This window comes from Rhinatrema bivittatum, chromosome 8, assembly GCF_901001135.1.
Source record: "Rhinatrema bivittatum chromosome 8, aRhiBiv1.1, whole genome shotgun sequence".
NCBI classification, from domain to species: domain Eukaryota; kingdom Metazoa; phylum Chordata; class Amphibia; order Gymnophiona; family Rhinatrematidae; genus Rhinatrema; species Rhinatrema bivittatum.
In genome coordinates, this window is record NC_042622.1 from 236,081,644 (window position 1) to 236,104,190 (window position 22,547).

The 22,547-nt window shown below is 48.9% G+C and overlaps 1 protein-coding gene across 13 annotated transcripts in view; it reads right to left on the minus strand.

The window, feature by feature from the left end:
- Positions 1–22,547, minus strand: part of MYO9B (myosin IXB) — a 330,363-nt gene that overhangs the window by 29,562 nt on the left and 278,254 nt on the right. For all 13 annotated transcript variants that reach the window (XR_003858374.1, XR_003858373.1, XR_003858375.1 and 10 more), the window contains 4 exons: positions 16,761–16,889; positions 15,529–15,634; positions 15,009–15,140; positions 7,975–8,098 (listed from right to left, as the gene is read on the minus strand). Coding sequence is in view for 10 of the 13 variants with exons in the window: in XM_029614164.1 (XP_029470024.1) it covers positions 7,975–8,098; positions 15,009–15,140; positions 15,529–15,634; positions 16,761–16,889 (491 nt within the window). In the remaining 3 variants the exon portion in view is untranslated. The remainder of the gene's footprint in view (positions 1–7,974; positions 8,099–15,008; positions 15,141–15,528; positions 15,635–16,760; positions 16,890–22,547) is intronic.

Genomic DNA, 22,547 nt, shown 5'->3' on the forward strand with positions numbered 1-22,547 from the left:
TGCAACAGAATCCGACGGACATCCAATAAGTGAAGTTTCCTCACATGCGGTGTCCCAAAGACAAATTCGGAAATGCAGGCAGCTCCACTATCTGGTTCGGATGGAATAAGGAAACCATCTTCGGTTAAGAAAAAAGGCACTATACGCAAAATATGCAGTTGTTCGAAATCTGCAAGAAAGAACAAAGCCTCGAGCTCCGAAATCCACCTGGCCAAAGAGAAAAACCACCTTCAAGGCAAGATCCCTCAACAAGCCCCTCACAAAGGTTCAAATAGAGGGCCACACAAAACCCACAGAACCAAGTTAAGGTTCCACTGCGAACATATTCTACGCACTGAGGGATGCAAGTGTTTGGCTCCCCTTTAGAAAACAGACGACGTCCGGATGAGAGGTCAAAGACATTCCCTGAAGCTTGCCCCTAAAACATACCAAGGCAGCAACATGAACCCGAAGTGAATTGTAGGCCAAGCCTTTCTTCAAACCCTGCAGCAAAAAGGCTAAGATATGAAGAATGTCCGCCCTTAAATGCTCCAGACCCTCCCTCAAGCACCAGGATACAAAACACTCTCCATGCTGAGAAAATCTGCTTGCACACTGTCCACTCTGACATGCAACGCTATTAAACCCTTGCAGATACTGCTCTGTCCATACAAAGAGCTCCTGGGCTTCCAAGCGCCACAGCGTGACCTTTTGTCCCGCCCTGATGATTGATATATGCCACCGTTGTTGTATTGTATGAGAAAACTCTCACTATTCTTCCTCAAATCCGCGAACCGCCCCAGTTTCCAAATGAATGATAGACCAGGACGCCTCCATGGGCAGCCAGAGACCTTGAGCATTCTGCCCCTGGCAGACTGCTCCCCAGCCCTCGAGGCTGGCATCAATGGTCACTACCAGCCAATCTGGAGTCTTGAGATCCACTCCCCTTTCCAGGTTGTGGCGAGATAGTCATCACAAGAGACTGGATCTGGAATCCCCTGGTAGCAGTAAAGGTAGAAGAAATTCCTTCAACAGATTCCAATGGGACAAAAGAGCCCTCTGGAGAAGGACGCATATGCCCAAAGGCCCATGGCACCAAATCTAGCTTGGAAGCATAGAACCAGCAAATAGTCCCAGGCCTGGGGCACCACAAATTGAAACAAACAAACAAGTCACTTGAGCCAATCTGGGTATTGGACCACGCTTTCAGATATTTCAATGACTGGGATGGCACTAAATGACTGTTGGCCAGGTTTATCATCCAGCCCTGAGACTGTAACAGCTCCATAACCCATCGAATCGACAGACAGCATTCCAGCTTTGACTCTGCCTGTATGAGCCAGTTGTCCAGATAAGGATGAACCAAAGTGCCTTCCCATCTCAGAGCTGTCACCACCACTGCCACCGTCACTTTTGTGAACGTACACTACACTGTTGCCAGCCAAAGCGGGAGAGCCTGAAACTGGAAATGCTGCCCTAGCACCATGAACTGCAGAAACCTCTGATGCTCTGCTCACATGGTGATATGCAGATAGATCTCCATCAGATCCAGCGACGCCATAAACTCCCCCTGTGGACCGCTGCTATCAGTCTGCAAATTTTCCATACAAAAATGTGGAACTTGCAGTGCCAAGTTGACCTTTTGGAGATCTATAATGGGCCGAAAGGTTCCCTATTTCTTAGGAACTATGAAGTAAACTGAATACCTCCTCTCTTCCCGCTCCCTTGGTGGTACTGGCACAATTGCGTCTAGCCTTTGTAACCGTTGCAATACCTGGACTGCTTCTCGCTTGGTTTGGGATGCACAGTGGGACACCATGAAGGCCTCTCGGATTGGAAAAGAAAACTCTAATGTGTAGCCGTCTCCTATCACTTCCAGAACCCACTGGTCCAACATGATCTTGGTCCATGCCTCATAAAAGCAGGTCAATCTTCCATCTACTGCTTCCAAGGATGAGTGGACCAGCCTAGCATCAATGCGAAGACTTTCCACCTTCGGTCCCCTAATCGGAAACATCCCTGGGGGGTTTATGGGAGACCCGAAAGGACTGCTGCTTCCCCGAGCCTGGTTTCTGACCCAAAGCTGAAAAATTCTTGCCGGACAGAAACCTCTGTATATCCCAAAAGTGGGAACAGAGGGGAAAGGATGTCTTGAAACTCTTCTTATCCTCTGGCAACCTATTCCTCAGACTCCCTCAACTACTTCATCAGCTGTTCCATATCTTCTCCAAACAGCAGCTTCCCCTTAAAGGGAAGGTTGCACAGCTGTGACTTGGACCACATATCCACAGACCAATTAGGCAACCACAGAAACCTTTGCACTGCCACTGTGGAAACCATGTTCCTGGCAGACGTCTGAACCAAAACATACAGAGCACCTATCACATAGGCCACCCCGGCTTCCAAATGTGCCGCCTGCTGGGCACTGCCCACCAATCGAGCCTCCTTCTCCTAAGCCTTTTGCACCCAATACAAACAGGCCCTCTGCATAAAGCTACTGCAGATTGCAGCTCGAAGACTGAAGGCCGACACCTCAAACATCACCCCGCCACTGGGACGGTTGTCTTCTTGGTCACCACAGAGACCGAAGCATCTACCTTGGGAAGCATTAAAAGCTCCAAGGTCTCCTACATCAGGCAATACAACTTCACCATTGCCCTGCCCAATTTAGGGACTGCTTCGGGAGAATCTCACTCTTTCAGACCACCAGCGTCTTCACTTTCTTGGGCAACAGAAAGGTCTATAGCAGTCCCCAAAGTCCATCCATTCATTATCGGACTCCTCCTGGGTGACCTTATTATCTAACTCTAGGACTGTGGAATACGAGGCTGCAACTCCTCTTTCCAAAACAGCCGGACATCCTTCAAGTCATCTCCTTCCGAGGCCTGGGTGGTCTCTGGGTCTGGCAAGTCCTTGACTGCATCTGGATCGCCACCTGCTGGATCCATGGGTCATTTCCAGTATCATCCCTAGCAACTGGATCCCTGATGTTCCCCTCACCTTCTGCCGAAGAACGTGCAAGACCCAGATGTCAGAGAAGTCCACCGGCTCTACCAAATGGAGCCCCCTTAACCCTCTTAGGAGGTGGTTGCAACTAGTGGTCCAGGGGCCGCCTCGCCGAACAAATAGCCACTAGGAAGTCTTGAGCGTTAGGTCTTTCAAAGTGGCCCATTTGAGGGGCTCAAAAGGAAGTCCGCACAACCCATGGAGAACCAGGTTCAGACTCCAAGAAGGACACACTGCTCAAACTGGGGGGGTTCAATTGCTTAGCACCCCTCAGAAAACGTGCTACATCAGGATGGACTGCAAGGGACGCTCAATCTTTCCCCTTAAACAGCCCAGAGCTGCAAGATGGACCCTGAGAGAACTGTACGCCAACCCTTTTTTCAACCCTTCCTGTAAGAAGGCAAGTATATGAACAATAGTGGTGTGCCGTGGAGAAACATCCAAACTGCTACACCAAGAAACGAAAACCTTCCAGACTCGAACATATGTGAGCGAAGTAGATGTCTTCCGTACCTGTAAAAGGGTGGAAATGACTGAGTCAGGATAACCCTTCTTTCTTAACTGCTTCCTTTCATGAGCCAGGCTGCTAGATAAAAGCGAGTCACCTGGTCGAAAAATACTGGACCTTGTCGAAGAAGATTCGGAAGATGACAGACGAAGTGGACCGTCCACCGCCAAGTTGACCAGATCTGTGAACCACGGCCTCCGTGGCCATTCCGGAGCTTCGAGGATGACCAACCCTGGGTGGGTCTCTATTTTTCTTACAACCTTGCCCACCAGGGAGGAAAGACGTAAAGCAGAATGCTGCGGGGCCACGGAAGGACCAGAGCATCCACTCCTTCTGTCCCGTGCTCCCTTCTGCAACTGAAGAAGCAAAGCGCTTTCGCGTTCAGCAGAGTCGCTATCAAATCCAGGCAAGGCACTCCCCACCAATGAGTTAAGAGCCACATCTCTTCCTCGGATAGCTCCCACTCTTTGAAGTCTAAATCGCTGTTGGCTGAGAAAATCTGCCTGAATGTTGTCTACCCCGGCTATGTGTAAGGCCGCCAATCGGACGAGACTGCTTTCCTCCCAGACCATCAGCTTGTCCGCCTCCCAGACTACCGGATGACTTCTTGTTCCCCCTTGATGACTGATGTATGCCACCGTCGTGTTGTTGGACAAAATCTTTACGGACTGATGCCGCACGAGAGGGAGAAAGCTGCGCAGCACCAGGCGTACTGCTCTTGTTTCTAAGCGATTTTTGGACCACTTCACCTCCTGACGTGTCCACTGACCTTGTGCCAATTGCGATTGGCAAACCGCCCCCCAACCGGAAAGGCTGGCATCTGTTGTCATGAATACCCACTGGGGCCCCTCCAGGTCCACCCCACGTCGTAAGTGCTTGGGGACCAACCGCCAACTGAGACTGGCTCTGGCGGGGTCCATCAGCAGTAAGGGTAACTGGAATTCTTCTGATTTGGGATCCCAGCGGGAAAGTAACGTTCTTTGCAAAGGCCTCATATGAGCAAAGGCCCAGGGGACTAACGCCAGAGTAGATGCCATAGAACCAAGAACCTGCAAGTAATCCCATACCTTGGGCACTGGCAGGGCCAACAGACACTGAATCTGAGACCTCAGCTCGTCTATCCTCTCCTGCATGAGAAAAAGTTTGCCGACAGCCGTGTTGAACCGTGCTCCCAAGAAGTCCAGCACCTGGGACGGGACCAAATGGCTTTTGGAAAAATTGACGACCCATCTGAGAGAGTGAAGACTATGCAAAACCGTGCAAACCACTATCTTGCAAAGTTCTTCTGACTTCGCTTGAATAAGCCAATCGTCCAAGTATGGATGAACCAAAATCCCTTCCCGTCTGAGAGCCACCGCCACTACCACCATCTCCTTGGTGAAGATGCGGGGAGCAGTCGCCAATCCGAATGGGAGTGCTTGGAATTGATAATGCTTGCCTAGGACCATAAACCGCAGAACTTCTGATGATGCTCGCGGATCCCTATGTGCAGATAAGCCTCATCAGATCCAACGAGGCCAAAAACTCTCCTGTGCGGACAGCCGTAATATGACTGACTGCAGAGTTTCCATCCGAAAGCGGGGCACCCGAAGTGCTCTGTTCACTTTCTTCAGGTCCAATATCAGGTGGAAGGAGCCTTCCTTCTTGGGAATCACGAAATATATTAAGTACCTGCCAGTCCTGCTTTCGGCTGGAGGAACCGGAACAATGGCTCCAAGGTCTTTCAACCAACACAGGGTTTGGTTGAAACACTTGTTGCTTTGTCCAGGACCTGCAGGGAGACACCAAAAACAGGTCTCGCAGCGGGCGAGCAAAGTCTAAAGCGTAGCCGTGTTCTATGATACTTAGAAACCACTGGTCCGAAGTAATCTTGACCCATTCCTCGAAAAACAGGGAAAGATGACCTATCACCGGAATGGAGGATTGGGTCTGTGCACCTTCATTGAGAAGATTTGCTGCCGGAAGATTCCTGAGGGACCCCGCTGCGGCCGCAAAAAGAATGAGCCCAAGTCTGGGATCTAGTCGAAGGCTGCCGAGAAGCAAAGGAAGGAGTTTTGCCTTGACGAAAACAGCGCTGCCCACAAAACTGGGGACGAGATGGACCGAAGGTTATAGAAATCCTAGGCTTGTCCACCGGAAGCTTGTACACTATTGCCTCCTAGGGACTTAATGAGATGTTCAAGATAGTCTTCAAACAAAAACTTTCCCTTGAACAGAAGCGCCCCCAACTGAGACTTAGAAGAGATATCAGCGGACCAGTTGCGGAGCCAGAGAAGCCTCCTGGCCGAAACCATGGAGACCATCGTACGCGAGGAAGTACAGAGGAGATCAAACAAGACATCTGCACTATATGCCACTGCCGCTTCCACACGCTCTGCCTGCTCCGCCTCCACCAAGGGAAGATCCTGAGCAGTGAGTAGCTGTTGCACCCATCTCAGAGTTTCCCGCTGCATTAGACTACTGCTCTGACGCCAAGCACCGACACCTCAAAAATCCGCTTAAGAAGGACTTCAAGTTTCCTATCTTAGAGGTCCTTAAGCGCAGCTGCTCCTGCCACCGGAATTGTTGTCTGCTTGGTGATAGCTGATACGGCCGTGTCCACCTTAGGAACTGTGAGACGCTCCAGCGACTCCTCGGGTAGCAGCTAGAGCTTCTCCATAGCTCTTCCGACTCGCAAACTTGCCTCCGGAGTGTCCCACTCCTGGAGCATGAGCTGTAATAGTATCGGGTGGAAAGGAAAAGTCCTAAGCGGATCCTGAAGATCTGACAGGATGGGATCCACCGTGGAAGGTTCCAAAACTTGCTGTGGAGCCGGAATCCCCAGCTCAGCAAGGACATGAGGGATCTTAGGATCAAGTTCATCCCTCTGAAACAATCTTAGCACCCGCGGATCATCTCCCTCAACTGGGACGGATTTTTCAACTTCCTCGTCCGCGTCAGTGGGGTCTTGAGATGAAAGGTCTGGCTGTTCAACTAGTAGGGTCCCCGACGCATCCGAAATCCCTCGGACCATCCTAATTCTAGTAGTCTCCTGCCCCTCTGCAGGTCTGAGGTCCTTTGCTGGCAGAGGCTCCTGTGATTGAGAATCAGCCTCTACCTCCAGATAAGCTTTGCTCAGTAAAAGCACAAACTGTGAAGAAAAAGGATATTGTCTCTTTAAGGCACCCCCCTCCCCCGGGGTAAGCCCAGACCACGGAAGATTCGGCAGAGAAAGCTGTGGCGGGAAATCCCCTCCCCCCAAGCACTGATCTGCATCGGAGTCAGGAGGATTCAAAATGGCCGCCATTCCCGCGCTGATCGGGAACGGGGCAGGCCGAGTCCGCCAAGCAGTTTCTTCCCCGCACCTCAGGACCGCGTTAAAGATGCCCCACTGTCGCTACCTCTCGCCCCCAACAGGCCCTCTCCCCTAGAACACCGCGATCCCCGCAGCAACACCAAAAGGAGCTGCGACAAGGGAAAGTAAAAAAAAGTACCTCCGTAGACCCGGGAGTCCTGCGACAGCTAAGTGCTTATTTTATTTTATTTTTTTGCAAACGACAACCGGAGGAATGAAACATCCCTGGGTTTATTTATTTATTTGATCTCGGTCTCACCAGAGGAATGAACCTTCTCTGGGCTTCAGGGGAGGGACCGGCCCACCGGTAAATCCCCCTACTCACCGGTCTGAAAGAAAAGCTCCGGGAAATTAGGCTCTCAGGGTCCCCAACCCCAGCCTTACCTGCCACCAAGGGGGATAGCTCCAACTCCTTGGGAGGACTTGCTGTACTTTTTTTTTTTTTTTTTTAACTGATTGATCTAGACAGAGGTAGAATTAAAAATTACAAGTGCCTTCCTCACTGGAGGCTAACTTTTCTATTATTATTATTTTTTTTTTTAAAGGATCAGGACCGCAGGTTCTGCCACCTTCATCTGCTGGAGACAGAGAAATACTGAAGGATCGCAGGTGGCACACCAGTCTAGGAGGGGGTGCTTTGCAAGTTTTTCCTCTGTCTCCATCTGCTGGAAGGGAGGCATAACCCAGCAGTCTGGACTGATCTGGGTACGTACAGGGAAATAAAAATAAATCATTTCATTGGAATTTTGAGAAAATGTTTCTAGTTTTTATTTGGATTGAAAGAAAGTGTCAGACTACTAAATCTAGGAAGCATTTACATTTAGGTGCATTTTGACAAGTCTGTGAAAAATCTGCTTCCTGACAAATCAAATTCAGGGGAGGTGCGGGGAGAAGGCTGAACATCCACCCCCATTTGCTTTCCACACATTTCCAGTTGCAAGTTGCTGTTTTACTAACTTGAGAACACAGATAATTTCTGAACGAGTGAAAAAAAATACATGGTCTGAGCCTCCTCTACAAAGGTCCATCTAGCAGGATAACAGACTGCTTAAGGATGCAGAATGTTGGGCTCGGACCAATTGGGACACCCTCATCACTCACCCCTGCACCACGTTCGCAATATCTGCCTTCTCTCTGTGTTGCTTACCGTGTTCTGTCGGAGCAGCGACAGCCTACGGAAGGCAATGGTCTCCGCTGCTTCCAGCTGGTTGATTTCGTCCATTTTTATCTTGTACTTTCTCATCTGCTCTTTTATCAGCATTTCCACACACCTGCAAAAAAAAAAGTAGATATTGAGTATAGCAGAATCAGGAGGGATTGCGAATGAACCTTTGAAATGGGACAAGAGATGCTACCACAGCCTGAGTGGCTCAAGAAAGTGATTGGACTGACCCATGCAGAGCATTACATTTGAACCCAGCTACAGTTAGTGTAGCTGGGTTCAAAAAAGGTTTGGATAAGTTCTTGGAGGAGAAGTCCATTAACTGCTATTAATCAAGTTTACTTAGGGAATAGCCACTGCTATTAATTGCATCAGTAGCATAGGATCTTCTTGGTGTTTGGGTAATTGCCAGGTTCTTGTGGCCTGGTTTGGCCTCTGTTGGAAACAAGATGCTGGGCTTGATGGACTCTTGGTCTGACCCAGCAAGGCAATTTCTTAAGTTCTTAAGAGGAGGAGGAAACATCACATTGATTCCCTGGTACGGTGCTATGGCATGGCAAGAGTCCCCTTCCTCCCTCTGGCCCTCTCCGAGAGTCTGTCAGGGAGCTGGATGCTGCCTTATCGGACTCTGCCTGGCTTCACAGGGTTGAGTTTGTAGCACCTGGAAGCAAACCCCAAATCACAGAGAAAATGAAATTTCAAGTGGAAAAAAAAAAGGAAAATTGGTTCTTACCTGATAATTTTCGTTCCTGTAGTACCACGGATCAGTCCAGACTCCTGGATTTTGCCTCCCCTCCAGCAGATGGAGACAGAGAAGTTTTAAACAAACTCTGCCCTATATCCTGAGGTGCCACCTACAGCCTGCCAGTATTACTCAGTATCAAAGCAGAATGGTTCCACACGAAAAATGTAATATTCAACTTCCTTATCTAAAATGGCTCCTGAAAAAATCCCAACTGGGAACAGAACCTAATGAACAGTGTGTGAATATATGATCTGCAGTACAATTAATCAAATGGAATACGAGCGGACTCTCCGTTACTCTCATGCATATAACGGTTGGGACGAGACTGATCCGTGGTACTACAGGAACGAAAATGATCAGGTAAGAACCAATTTTCCTTTCCCTGTACGTACCTGGATCAGGCCAGACTCCTGGGATGTACCAGAGCTAACTTACCTAGGGTGGGACCGGGAGAGCCCCGCTCGGAGCACTCATTCTCCAAATCCCCCGGAATCCGGAGCCCGGACATCCAGCCTGTCATGTCTCGCAAAAGTATGTAAAGATTTCCATGTAGCCACCCTGCAAATCTCCTGTGGAGAGTCTTGTTGGCATTCCGCCCAGGATGCAGCCTGCGAACGGATAGAATGAGCATGAAGACCATCCGGTACCGCCTTACCACGTAGTAAGTAAGCGGAACTTATAGCTTCTTTCAGCCAATGAGCTACTGTAGTCTTAGACGCTACATTTCCTCTTCTTGGACCACTCCATAATACAAAGAGATGGTCCGACACCCAGAAGGAATTCGTAACCTCCAAACAGCGCAGCAAAGCTCTTTGCACATCCAACTTTCGTAAGTCTTTAGAAATCTGATCCGACCGGTCCAAATCAGTAAAAGACAAGAAGTTCCACTGACTGATTCAAATGAAAAGAGGACACTACTTTCGGAAGAAAAGAAGGAACCATCCTCAAGGAGACTCCCGAATTTGAAATCCGTAAAAAAGGCTCCATGCAAGATAACACTTGTAGTTCCGACACTCGACGGGCCGAGGAAATAGCTACCAGAAAGCTGCAAGAACCAAATTCAGATTCCAAGAAGGACACGGATGACGGATCGGAGGACATAAGTGCTTTGCTCCTTGAAGAAAATGAGCCACATCTGGATGCACTGTCAAAGCCATTCCCTGGAGCTTACCTCGTAGACAACCGAGCGCGGCTACTTGAATTCTAAGAGAACTACACGATAAGCCTTTTGAGAGTCCCACTTGGAGAAAACCCAGAATATCTGACACCGATGTCCGAGTGGGAATCACCGCACGGGCTACACACCATGCTTCAAATACTTTCCATACCCTGACATAAGCCAGGGAAGTAGACTGATTGCGGGATCGTAAAAGTGTAGCCACTACAGCGTCAGAGTATCCCTTGCTTTTTAACTGCTGCCTCTCAAAAGCCATGCCGCTAGACAAAAGCGATCCACCTCTTCCAAACAGAGGGGGCCTTGATGTAGAAGAGCCGGGAACTCCTGAAAATGAAGGGGTTCCGTCGTGGTTAGATTGAGGAGATCCGCAAACCAGGGATGTCTCGGCCACTCTGGAGCTACTAGAATCACCTCCGCCGGATGGGCCTCTATTCACTGGATCACCTTGCCTATCAGAGGCCAAGGAGGGAACACATACAGTAAGATGTTAGTTGGCCAGGGAAGAACCAGAGCATCGATGCCTTCGGCTCCTGTTTCTTTGTGACGAGCAAAGAAGCATGGAGCCTTGACATTCTTGAACGTCGTCAGGAGATCCATGCACGGCGTGCCCCACGTCTCGCATATGCGCTGGAAGGCTTTGTCTGACAACTCCCACTCCCCGGGATCAAGGTGGTGATGACTGAGAAAGTCAGCCGGGGTCAACAACGTTCAGGCAATGTGGGATGTGCAATGCTGACGAGGTGTTGCTCTACCCAGCGAATCAACTGTTGAGCTTCCGCTGCCACTGGCCGACTCTTGGTTCCCCCTTGGCGATTGATGTAAGCCATCGTGGTTGCATTGTCGGACAGCACCCTGACCAACTTCCCCCGGAGAAGCGGAAGGAACGCTTGTAAGGCTAAGCAGACTGCTCTGGTCTCCTGATGATTGATCGACCACTGGGATTCTTCCTGCGACCAATGACCTTGCACTGCCTTCCCCAGGCAAACTGCTCCCCAGCCGGAAAGGTGGCATCTGTGGTAAGCACGGTCCACTCGGGCACTACCAAGGGAACGCCTCGTGCCAAATTGTCCTTGACGAGCCACCAATCCAGACTGGACTGCACCACATCCGTAAGAGGAATGAGTAGATGACACTGCTCGGAGACTGGATTCCACCAGGAAAGCAAAGCTGATTGGAATGGATGCATATGGGTGAAGGACCATGGCACTAATTCCAGAGTGGAGGTCGACCCTAGGACCCGTAAGTAATCCCGGACTCTGGGGGTATGTTTGCCCCTGTAGTTTGCCAATTCAATCCTTGGTGAGAAAAACTCTCCCCTGCTGCGTGTCGAACAGGGCTCCCAGAAACTCCAAGGATCGAGAAGGAATTAGACGACTTTTTGCAAAGTTGACCACCCAATCGAGTGATTTCAATAGTTACAGAACCCTGCGGATCGCCACCTGGCAAAGTACCTCCGATTTGGCCCGAAACAGCCAGTCGTCTAAGTACGGATGCACCAACAATCCTTCCCTCCGAAGTTGCGCTGCCACCACGACCATTACCTTGGTGAAAGTCCTGGGTGCGGTGGCAAGACCGAAGGGCAGAGCTCGGAACTGGTAGTGATGTCCCAAGATAAAGAACCTCAGGAACCTTTGATGGGCAGCCCTGATGCAGAGCTGCAGATACACCTCCGTGAGATCCAGAGAGGCCAGAAATTCCCCTTTTCGTACCGAGGCGATGATGGACCTCAGAGTTTCCATCCAGAAACGAGGAACCTGAAGACACCAGTTGACTCTTTTTAAATCTAAAATAGGCCGGAAAACGCCTTCCTTTTTTGGGACCATAAAGTAAATGGAATAGCGGCCCCTTCGCCATTCGGCCGGAGGAACTGGTGTGATGGCTCCCAACTCCAGAAAGCGCTGTAATGTCTCGTGAACTGCCTCTCGTTTTTCCTGGTACGCGCATGGGGAGACCAGAAACTTATCCCGGGGGCGGCGTACAAAATCTAAAGTGTAACCTTGACTTATCACAGTGAGGACCCACTGGTCTGATGTCACTTTGGTCCATTCCTCGTAAAAGAGCGAGTCTGTCCCCTACTACTGGAACCGAGGGATGGATTGGCCATATTTCATTGCGAGGACTTAACTCCAGGGGAAGACTGGGGATTACTGGCTCTCCCGAAACGCCTGCCTCGAAAGGACTGGGACCATGGCTGTTGTCTGTTTGAGCCTTGCCAAAAGGAAGAACCCGTAGACCGAGAGGTTCGGAACCGCCTGTTTCCTCGGAAACGAGAGAGTTGGAAAGAAGCTCCTCGACCTGGGCTGATCCTCTGGCATTTATGAACTTTATTTTTGCCCAGAGATTGAATCATGTCCTCGAAGTCCTTGCCAAAAAGCAACTTGTCTTTAAAAGGCAAGGAGCTGAGCTGAGCCTTTGAGGAAACAGCCACTGACCAGTTCCGCAACCACAGAAGCCTGTGCGCAGAGATAGCAGTCACCATGGATCTGGACGAAGTCTGCAACAGATCATACAGCGCATCTGGACTATACGCGATTGCCACTTCCAGACGACCTGCCTGGAGAGCTTCACCCTCAGAGAGGCTGGTGTTGGCCTGAAGTTGCTGCACCCAGCGAAAAAGTGCTGCACATGGCAGCTCGCACTCTGAGCGCTGACACTTCAAAAATCTTCTTGGGCTGCAGTTCCAATTTTCTATCCTGCAGGTCCTTAAGCGCCGTTGCACCCGTGACAGGTATGGTGGTCTTTTTAGTGACCGCTGAAACTGCCACATCTACCTTGGGAACCCGGAGAAGGTCTAAAGCTTCCTCAGGCAAGGTCTAAAGCTTCCTCAGGCAAGGTCTAAAGCTTCCCAGACAAGATTCTGTGAGTGGAAATTCCAGACCTAACTTTCCCAAAATGGCGGAAATCAGGCCTAATTCCTCTTTCCTGAAGAGGCGCACCACTTTTGGGTCATCCCCTTCCATGATCTGGGTACCACGGTCTACGTCCTGCTGCGGATCCGCGTCACCATCTGCCCCCATCGGGGGCTTGGGCTGCTGATCCTTGTTGTCTGGGTCTGAAGAGTCCGAATCTGTAGCAGTAGCCACCGACTGCAAGGGGCACTTTCCGTGGCTCAGGACCCTCTTTGGACCCGGGTCGCTTCCGGGTTGGCTTGCGCTTAGCCACTAAGCTTGCTTTGTCTCCAGCCTGCTTTTTCCCTGCTTTCCTGCCTTAAAGGCCTTATGAAGAAGTAAGACAAAACTCCGAAGAGAAGGACAACTCAGTCAAGGAATCTGAGACCCCCTCGGGGCCATCCTCTGGTACAGGGGAGACAAGACCAGCCAGGAAGTCGCCTCTGGAAGTCATGTGCTGAGGAGACAGGGAGGGAGGCAGGATCGCCTCCCCCACCAGGGGCTGCATGGCCAGCCGAAAAAAATTCAAAATGGCCTCAGTCCCCACGCTCAGCAGGGACGGATCAGCAGAGGCCACTCTTTGCGCTGGCAGCCTTGTCAGGGACCGAGCTGCCCGAATCAGAGTGTCCCCCCCCCCCCCCCCGAGGCAAAACAGAGGGTCCCAAACCTCCGGGGGAGACAATCTGAGCACAGGCCCTCATGGGAAAGACCCGCATGCGTGACATGCCGAGCCTCGGGGCATCACAGTAGCCGGAATGAACGCCACAGAAAACTGAGAAAAAACACAGTGAAAATCACAGGAAAACAGCAGCGCACTTACCCTGCCCTAGCAGGAGAAGGAAGGGAGAGTCGACGTGGTAATACACAGACTTTTTTAACAAAGAAAAAAACTTGCTCATCACTGTTCCTGGTTTTGGCCCTGCTGGGTTGAGTGAGCCGGGCTCCCTGGTATCACCCTAGAGCTGCTGAAAAATCTGGGTGACAGGATCCTCGACTCTTGCTAGCAGCTGCCTCTAAATACCAGGAGGGATGGTCCCCTCAGGACCTAACAAACCCCACTGGGAGGCTGTCTCCTTGTCCTTAACTTTTCAGATTTTTTTTTTTTTTTAACCTAAGTAAAAATTAAAGGAAGAGAACAAAATTTACAATCTCTAACTTTCCACCTATCTGTCTATTTTTTTTTTCTAGGTAAACAGACCAGACTGTAGGATTTTGCACCTCCACCATCTGCTGGAGACAGAGAAATACTGGCAGGCTGTAGGTGGCACCTCAGGATATAGGGCAGAGTTTGTTTAAAACTTCTCTGTCTCCATCTGCTGGAGGGGAAGCAAAACCCAGGAGTCTGGACTGATCCGGGTATGAACAGGGAAAAATAGTTATTGGCAATTTGTACCATACAAAGTACCAAAGTACTATTTGCCTGTGACTCTCAAAGGGAGAAACTCATTTTCAATCCAAAAGTGATTCTCTCATTTGTGGTCATGTAGAAGTATACTCTTCCAGACAGAAAAGCAGTCTAGGTGGCTTCTTGACTACAAAGGAGATTTGATGGACAACACATATTTTAAGATGGAATTCACGTGTTGTCAGAGACTTTCCAACTGCCTAATGCTTTATGAGAGGGATATACTGAAGGGATGGAAGCCGCCCTTACTCTCCCACCAAAATATTCAGAACACTTCATTGAGCAGTAAGTGTTATCCAAAATTAAACTGCTTGACGTTCATAATGCCACTGCCCTCTGCCCTTGTCCCCTCCTCCCCTACCCACTTACAGCATCATGAAAATTCCCCAAAGACAGATAATGTGTCACACCAACAAGTTCCCTTCCTCAGCTCTAGTGACATGGACCAATATGGTCTAGAAAGGTCATGTACAGTCCAGTAGAAAGGTATCACAGCCTGCAAGGAACCAATACAGTCACTGGACCTCTTCTTTAAAACAAATAACTACTGGCACTTCTGATCCAGTCATGTAAAGCGTTACAGTGCCCAATGACCATCATTAAGTCTGTTTTGCATCAGCTTTCACACGTGGCCCATGATGTCATCAGCATGCAACGGTTTTCCCAATGTCAGACTCTCCTTATTCCAATGATCTGAAAGCGTTAATAGTTCTAGATTTCTTCCTCACCTTCAGTGCAGGTGGGATTTGGAGTGAGGTGAATAGAGGGAGGAGGGGAGAGGTTCCCATATATAAAAAAACGTACGTGGTTGTTTTAGAGACATCCTTCATGCTGGTTAAGGGATCTGAGTTGTCAGGGCAGCGTAAGAGACATGGGGCAAAGACGATAGCCAAGGCATTGGGTGACATCCGGTTCACGTCTTCAATCAAGGCAACTCTGAAACCAAAAGGCATCAAAAATCATCGCAAAACAATAAAAAATACAGTAACTAAAAAGGCTGCCCAAATTCATTCAATTTGCCCATTAATTCCTGCTTCTCTTTCCTCTCTTGCCTTGTTGCTAAGGTCGCTTTATGTCTGTCCTAAGCACATATCAATTCTTGCTCCTACCACTTCTCCTGGAAGTTTCTCTCTTCTAGTTAAAATGTGCGCACATGGTGGGGAGAGGGCATTGGCGTTTCTATCTTTGGGATTTCCCTCTCTGGCATCAAACGATGACTCCCTTGTCCATGAGGTTAGAAAAAGGTGGGGGGAATAATACTGGGGATGCAAAAACTATAAACGATGGAAAACAGAGCCCGATAAGGGGTGAGCAATGGTTTTACTTGACAAGGTGGAAGACCAGCCTCTCCAGCGTGGTGTGATTCGCCTGCGGAAGCTGTTCCAGGACTTTGTATATGGCACACAGCTGTTCTCGCTTATCTGGCAGCTCTGCAGAAGGAAAGGGGAAGGGGAAATTTGGAGGAAAACGGCAAAAAATTTATAGATTTTCTGATACGTATTATTGTCAGCATATCAGTAGGATTAAAAAATGGTGACTTAATACAGCCACTTATTCTCCCTCCCCCTCTCAGTGGCAAAAGAGATACCAAGAGGATATCCCTGGTGTTGACAGCAGAGTCAGTGCTTTTCAAAAAGATCTCTCAGGGAAGTCCTTGTATAATGAATAGGTTCTGCTGGTGGTTTATCTTATTGGATAAGACTATCACTGCAGACGGCCTTGGCTATGAGGAGTGCGGAACAGGTAGAGGGAAGAAGGCAAGTCAAACATGTGCACAGAGACAGTCTCAAGATAGTAAGAAAACACAACAGCAACACCTATGAAATTATCCCAAAGCACCCAGGAACTTCTATCTACAGGTGGATAATATTTTAAACAATTACAGTTTATCTGTCTCCCTCTCTCCTTCCCAGTTCTGCTGCACCAGAAATACAAGCAAGGGCCAATGTCTGCCCATCAAGCATTTGATTATTCTGAGTGTTTAATTCTGATAAGTAACGGGAGCAGCAAATAGGAGCTGGAAGCTACAAGATAGCAACCCAGGCAAGCTACTGGTTTCGTGGCTGATCCATGGCCAGAGAGCTGTTTAACGAATGTAAATTTTAAAAAAGTGCGAGTTTTGCCCTGGAAACATGAACCTTGCCTGTTGTGGAAGGCCATCACCACCCTGCTGCATCTTCCACACACCTGGAAACACTTTGGGTTAACCTTAAGAATTATTCCTACTACAGTTTCTGTTTTGTTTCTACCACAGACCAGGAAGCAGCATCACAAAGTGACTGGGGTGGGGGACAGGAAACAGGAAATTACTTCCTTATTTTCAGTTCCTAAGCTGGGGTTCACCTCACAGCCAGGATCTCCACAACCAACGTGCAAGACATTAAATTGTCACATATTCTGTTCCCAAGGAAAGCAGATGGATCTCATGCACATTCACTAAGACAGGTTTGAAGAAGCTCTGGTTTTGGGGTCCTCTGCCCTAGAAGAGGATTTTCTGTTTCCTAGTAGGACTGAAGGAATTTTTGTTGGAAGAAGAGAAAGTCAACGCAGACATACCAACGGCAGAGAGGAAGTCTCCGTACTGCGTGAAGGTCATGAGGGGCTCCGGCAGCTCCCGCAGCCATTGCTTGAGAATTCCCGTGATAGTGTGGATGGGGTAGTTTTCCAATTTCACTGAATTTGGATCTGGGAAGAGAGAAATAAAGCAACAAACATGTCATGCTCTGAAGTGGATTCCTGTTTCAGCGCACATCCAAAGTGCTACAGAGGGCGAAGGCATGCATGCACGCAAAAATCCTGGAGGAGTGCTTCGGAGGCTGATCCTATTAGACACAATTCCTGTTCATACCCAGATCAATCCAGATAAATCTGCATCAAACAGAGAGTATCTTTACTCCTGGAGACTTTGATATCTACTGCAAGTTCACACTGTTCTGTTTGCGTTTAATCCTAGGAAATTCTGGGGCCAACAGCTACCTGGAAACGCTCCCACTAAATGAAAACACAGAAAGCCAGCATCTGACATCATGCTATCATAAAGGAAAATTGTTTCTTACCTGCTAATTTTCGTTCCTGTAGTACCACAGATCAGTCCAGAGTCGAAAGCCATGCAGCTAGACAAAAGCGACATGCCTCTTCCAAACAAACAGGCCCTTGATGTAGAGGATTCGGGAGGTTCCGGAACCTCAGAGGTCCATCCGCTGTTAGGCTGACTAGATCCGCAACCATGGACGTCTTGGCCATTCTGGAGCAACCAGGATCACCTCTGATGGGTGAGCTTCTATGCGCCGCAATACCTTGCCGAACAAAGGACAAGGCGGAAACACATACAGCAGGACATTCTTCGGCCAGATAAGAGCAGAGGCATCTACTCCTTCCACCCCTGGCTCCCGGCTTCGACTCAAGAAGCAAGGGGCTTCGGTATTCTGAAAGTTTGCTAACATGTCCACGCTCTGTCTGGACCAACTGTTGCATGTGAGATGGAACGCCTCCCTTGGAGGGCTCCCACTCCCCGGGATTGAGATGGTTGCGGCTGAGAAAATCGGCTTGAATAATGATCGCGGCGATGCGAGAGGCTGCAATGCTGACAAAATGTTGCTATGCCCAGAGGATGAACAGCTGAGCTTCGATCGTCACTGGCTGGCTTTTGGTTCCTCCTTGGCGACTGATATAAGCCATCGCAGTCGCATTGTCAGACAGAACCCTGACCGACTTCCTCTGCAGCAGGCGAGCCAGCAATGCTAAGCACAAAAACTTTAAAAAAAAAAACCCCTAAAAATTTGGCTATTTAAAAGAGCCTATTCATAATAACCCTCCACCATCCTCTCCCTAAAATCATCCTCCCTTCCCCCCTCCAATGAAATCCGCAGTTGCTTATCTATTTTTCTTTTAGTTAATTCCTTGAAGTAGAGCCTCAACACAGAATCTTGTAAATAGTTAGTCCATTTCATTTTATTTTACGTTATTTTCTTTCATTTTATTAACCTAACCGCCCTATGGACCCTTTATTCTTCTACTACATTCCCATCTTGTTCCTTCGCCTCCCTGTTTCATGTAACTTATTTTTCACTTTCTAAATCATGTTGTATTAACTCAGTTACATGTAAACCGATGTGATATGCAAATGAATGCCAGCATAAAAAAGTTTTAAATAAATAAATAAATGATTCTTCCACTGACCACTGACCCTGCACCGAATTTTCCTGATAAAACACTCCCCAGCCGGAGAGACTGGCATCCGTGGTGACCACGTCCAAATGGGAACTTCCAGGGGCACATGGAGGCACAAGTTATTTATTTATTTAACGCTTTTCTATACAGACATTCGTTTGCACATCACATCGGTTTACAATAAAACATTCTGAAGCAAGAAAGGAGGTTACAACTTAAGTTTAACAACTTCATAGAATTTTCAGGCAGGGGAAAAACAGGAAGGGAATAAAATTGTTAAGGAGATTAGAGGCATGAAGATAATAGGAACAATTAACTATAGATTTAAAAAAACTGGGGAACAGCTTCCCTATGAGGAAAGGCTGAAGAGGTTAGGGCTGTTCAGCTTGGAGAAGAGACGGCTGAGGAGGGACATGATAGAGGTCTTTAAGATCATGAGAGGTCTTGAACGAGTAGATGTGACTCGGTTATTTTCACTTTCGAATAATAGAAGGACTAGGGGGGCATTCCATGAAGTTAGCAAGTAGCACATTTAAGACTAATCGGAGAAAATTCTTTTTCACTCAACGCACAATAAAGCTCTGGAATTTGTTGCCAGAGGATGTGGTTAGTGCAGTTAGTGTAGCTGGGTTCAAAAAAGGTTTGGATAAGTTCTTGGAGGAGAAGTCCATTAATGGCTATTAATCAATTTTACTTAGGGAATAGCCACTGCTATTAATTGCATCAGTAGCATGGGATCTTCTTAGTGTTTGGGTAATTGCCAGGTTCTTGTGGCCTGGTTTGGCCTCTGTTGGAAACAGGATGCTGGGCTTGATGGACCCTTGGTCTGACCCAGCATGGCAATTTCTTATGTTCCTATGTAAAGATAAACATGTTATAGGAGAGAATAACAGGTTTAAATAAGGGCTTTCGAGTGGGAGGAAGCGCTCGTAGGTTTGGGAGGAGGAGTGTGCGAGAGTCATTGGTAGGCTTGCTTGAATAGCCAGGTTTTCAATTTCTTTTTGAAGTTTTGTGTGTTTGGTTCAAGCCTTAGATCCATGGGCATTGAGTTCCAGATGACAGGGCCAACAAGGGATAGGGCATGTTCCCGAGTCGAGGATAGGTGTATAAGTTTGGGTGAGGTAACTGGTAATGAGCAGTTATTAGAGGATCTGGTGGATCTTCGGGAGGGGGGGGGTGTTGAAAGTGGAAGGAGGTGTTGAACCAGTTTATGTTTTGATTGTATAGGGTAATGTGAATTAGCGTAAGACTCTTGAAGCGTATTCTAAGGTGTATGGGTAGCCAGTGAAGGTTTTTTTAGTATAGGGGTGAAGTATAGTTGTCCGAGAGGAGCCACCAATTGAGACTGGAACGTGCAGAGTCTGGAAGAGGAAGGTGAAATTGCTTGGACACCGAGTTTCAACGGGAAAGCAATGCTGGCTGCAGAGGTCTCATATGAGCAAGGCCCATGAGACTAATTCCAGAGTGGAAGCCATCGAACCAAGGACCAGTAAATAGTCCCAGACTCTGGTAGGATGCTTGGACAACAAATCCCGAACTTGTCCCTGTAGCTTGATGATGCGGTCCCTGGTCATAAAAACTCTCCCCAGTTGCGTGTCAAACAGGGCTCCCAGGAATTCTAGGAGCTGGGTGGCTCTTCGCAAGGTTGATCACGCAACCTAGCGATCCCAACGGCTGAAGAAATCTGTGCTCTGCCGAAAGGTAGAGAGACTCCGACTTCGGCTAAATCGGCCAGTCGACCAGGCACGTATGAACAAAAATTCCTTCTTACCACAATAGTGCCGCCACCACAATCATGACTTTGGTAAAAGTCCTGGGAGCCGTGGCTAGCCGGAATGGCAGAGCTCGAACTAAAAATGATCTCCCAGGATGGAGAACCTCAGGAATTTCTGGTGGTCGGCTCGGATGACAATGCGCAAGTACACTTTGGTGAGATCCAGAGATGTGCACGAAGCAATGACTGATCACAATGTCTCCATGCGAAACCATGGAACCCGAATGCATCTGATAACCCTTTTTAAGTTCAGAACGGCCCAGAAGGTGCCCTCTTTCTTTGGCACCATGAAGTAAATTGAGTAGCAGCCTTTTTGCTGTTCTGCAGGAGGAACTTAAACAATGGCTCAGAGTTCGAGAAGGCACTGTAAAGTGTCCAGCACTGCCTGATGCTTTTCCTCGTACGAGCATGAGAAGACAAGAAACAGAGACAGTCTGCCTCCTACAACCGGAACGGAGGAATGGCATGACCTCATTTCATTGTGAGGATTTTGTACCTCTTGCAGACTGGGGGGTCCCGGTCCCACCAAAGCAACGCCCGTGAAAGGACTGAGACCAGGACTGTTACTGGGCTGAAGGCTGCCTAGACGAGGAACCTGACTATCGCGAAGACCGTAACCTCCGATTCCCCCGGAAACGGGCCAAGGAGGAAAGGAACTTCTTGTCTTAGGCCTATCCACCAGCAGCTGATGAACCTTGTTCCCCTCCAAGGATTGAATCATATCTTCCAAATCATGTCCGAAAAGTAGTTTGCCTCTGTATGGCAGACAGCCCAACTGAGATTTGGAGGAGACATCTGCAGACCAGTTCCTCAACCAGAGTAGTCTGCAGGAACAGACAACTGAAACCATAGAATGGGTCGAAGTACATAACAGGTTATCCTCACTGTACTCTACAGTGGCTTCAAAGGCCGCCGAGCGGCCTGATCCTCCGAAAGAGAAGAATTACTCCGCAATTGTTGGACTCAACAAAGACCTACCCTCTAGAAGCTGCTGCGTATGGCAGCCCGCACTCCCAGCGCGGACACCTCAAATATTCTCTTGAGCTGGACTTCCAGCTTACGATCCTGGAGATCTCGAAGTGCCCTTGCGCCCAGCACCGGGATGGCGGTCCTTGTGGTTAGTGCTGACACCACCGCATCCACCTTGTGAACTCGAAGAAGGTCCAGGGCTTCCTCCAGTAAAGGATATAACTAATCCATCCCTCTACTGACCTTCAACCCTAAATCTGGGGTGTCCCGTTCATGAAACAGAAAATTGATAACAGAGATGAAAGGAAAGGGCTTGGTCGGCCTACGAAGACCCACCATGACAGGTCAATGTTCCACAACCGGGAGTCTTCCCGAAGAGCCTCAATACCCAATTCCTCTAAGAGTCCAGGAATGAGTGGGCCCAACTCATCTCTCCTGAAGAGAATGACCACCTCAGGATCATCACCTTCCATGCCATGTGGACTTGAGTGGTGCGGGCTGCCATCAGGATCTGCCCCCTGCGGGGCTTGCCCCTCAACTCAGAATCCTGCGGTTCAGAATCCATCATGGAGCAGTCTTCCCACGGACAGCACACCGCAGTCCAAAGTGGGAGCTGCAGGGGTTCTGGGCTACTTAGGTTCCTGAGCCCCTAATATCAAAGAAGTGGCTTCTAGACATCTCTTGACAGCTTTGCGGGCCTTAAAGGCCTTGTGTAACAATATTATAAAATCTGAGGAAAAAGGAGGATAAAGAGGAGACAGAAGCCCCCTCAGGGCTCTCCTCGGTTGCGTCTGCCTAAATTTCTGTTGGCCCGCCCTCCGCGGGGGCTGCCAGATGCAGTGATAAAAGAAGAGAAGACTTCCCCTCCCTCCGTGGCCCAATCAGCCACGCGAGAAAAAAATCACTAAAATGGTGCCCATTCCTGCGCTGAGTGGGAACGGGTCTGGGAAACTGCGCCCGAGCCTCTCCGACGCTTGACACGGCTTTAAAATTGCAACTCCGGTGGCTCCTGATGTTCTCTCCCCCTCGGGGGACTGGTAGATTTTTCTGACCATGTCTTGGTGGTGGGAGGGGATCTGAATGTAGTAGCTGACAAACGAATAGATTGTAAACCCCCTAAACTTGCTATAGCTAAAAGATCGGGGGGGGGGGGGGGGGGGGGAAGTGAACTTCTTGTGCAATGAACTGCAGCTATTAGATGTGTGGCGGGTCCTACATCCAGGCGAACTCGACTTCACATTTTACTCTAACCCACACCAAGTGTTTTCAAGGCTGGATTACTTGCTTGTTTCCGATAAATGGTTTGCTAAAGTGGAGGAGGCTAACATTGGTGTTCGTACTCTGATCACTCCCCGGTTACTGTCCAACTTCGGTGTGATCTGGGAGTCCGACTCCCGTTTTCTTGGCGCATGCGGCCCGATCTATTTAGT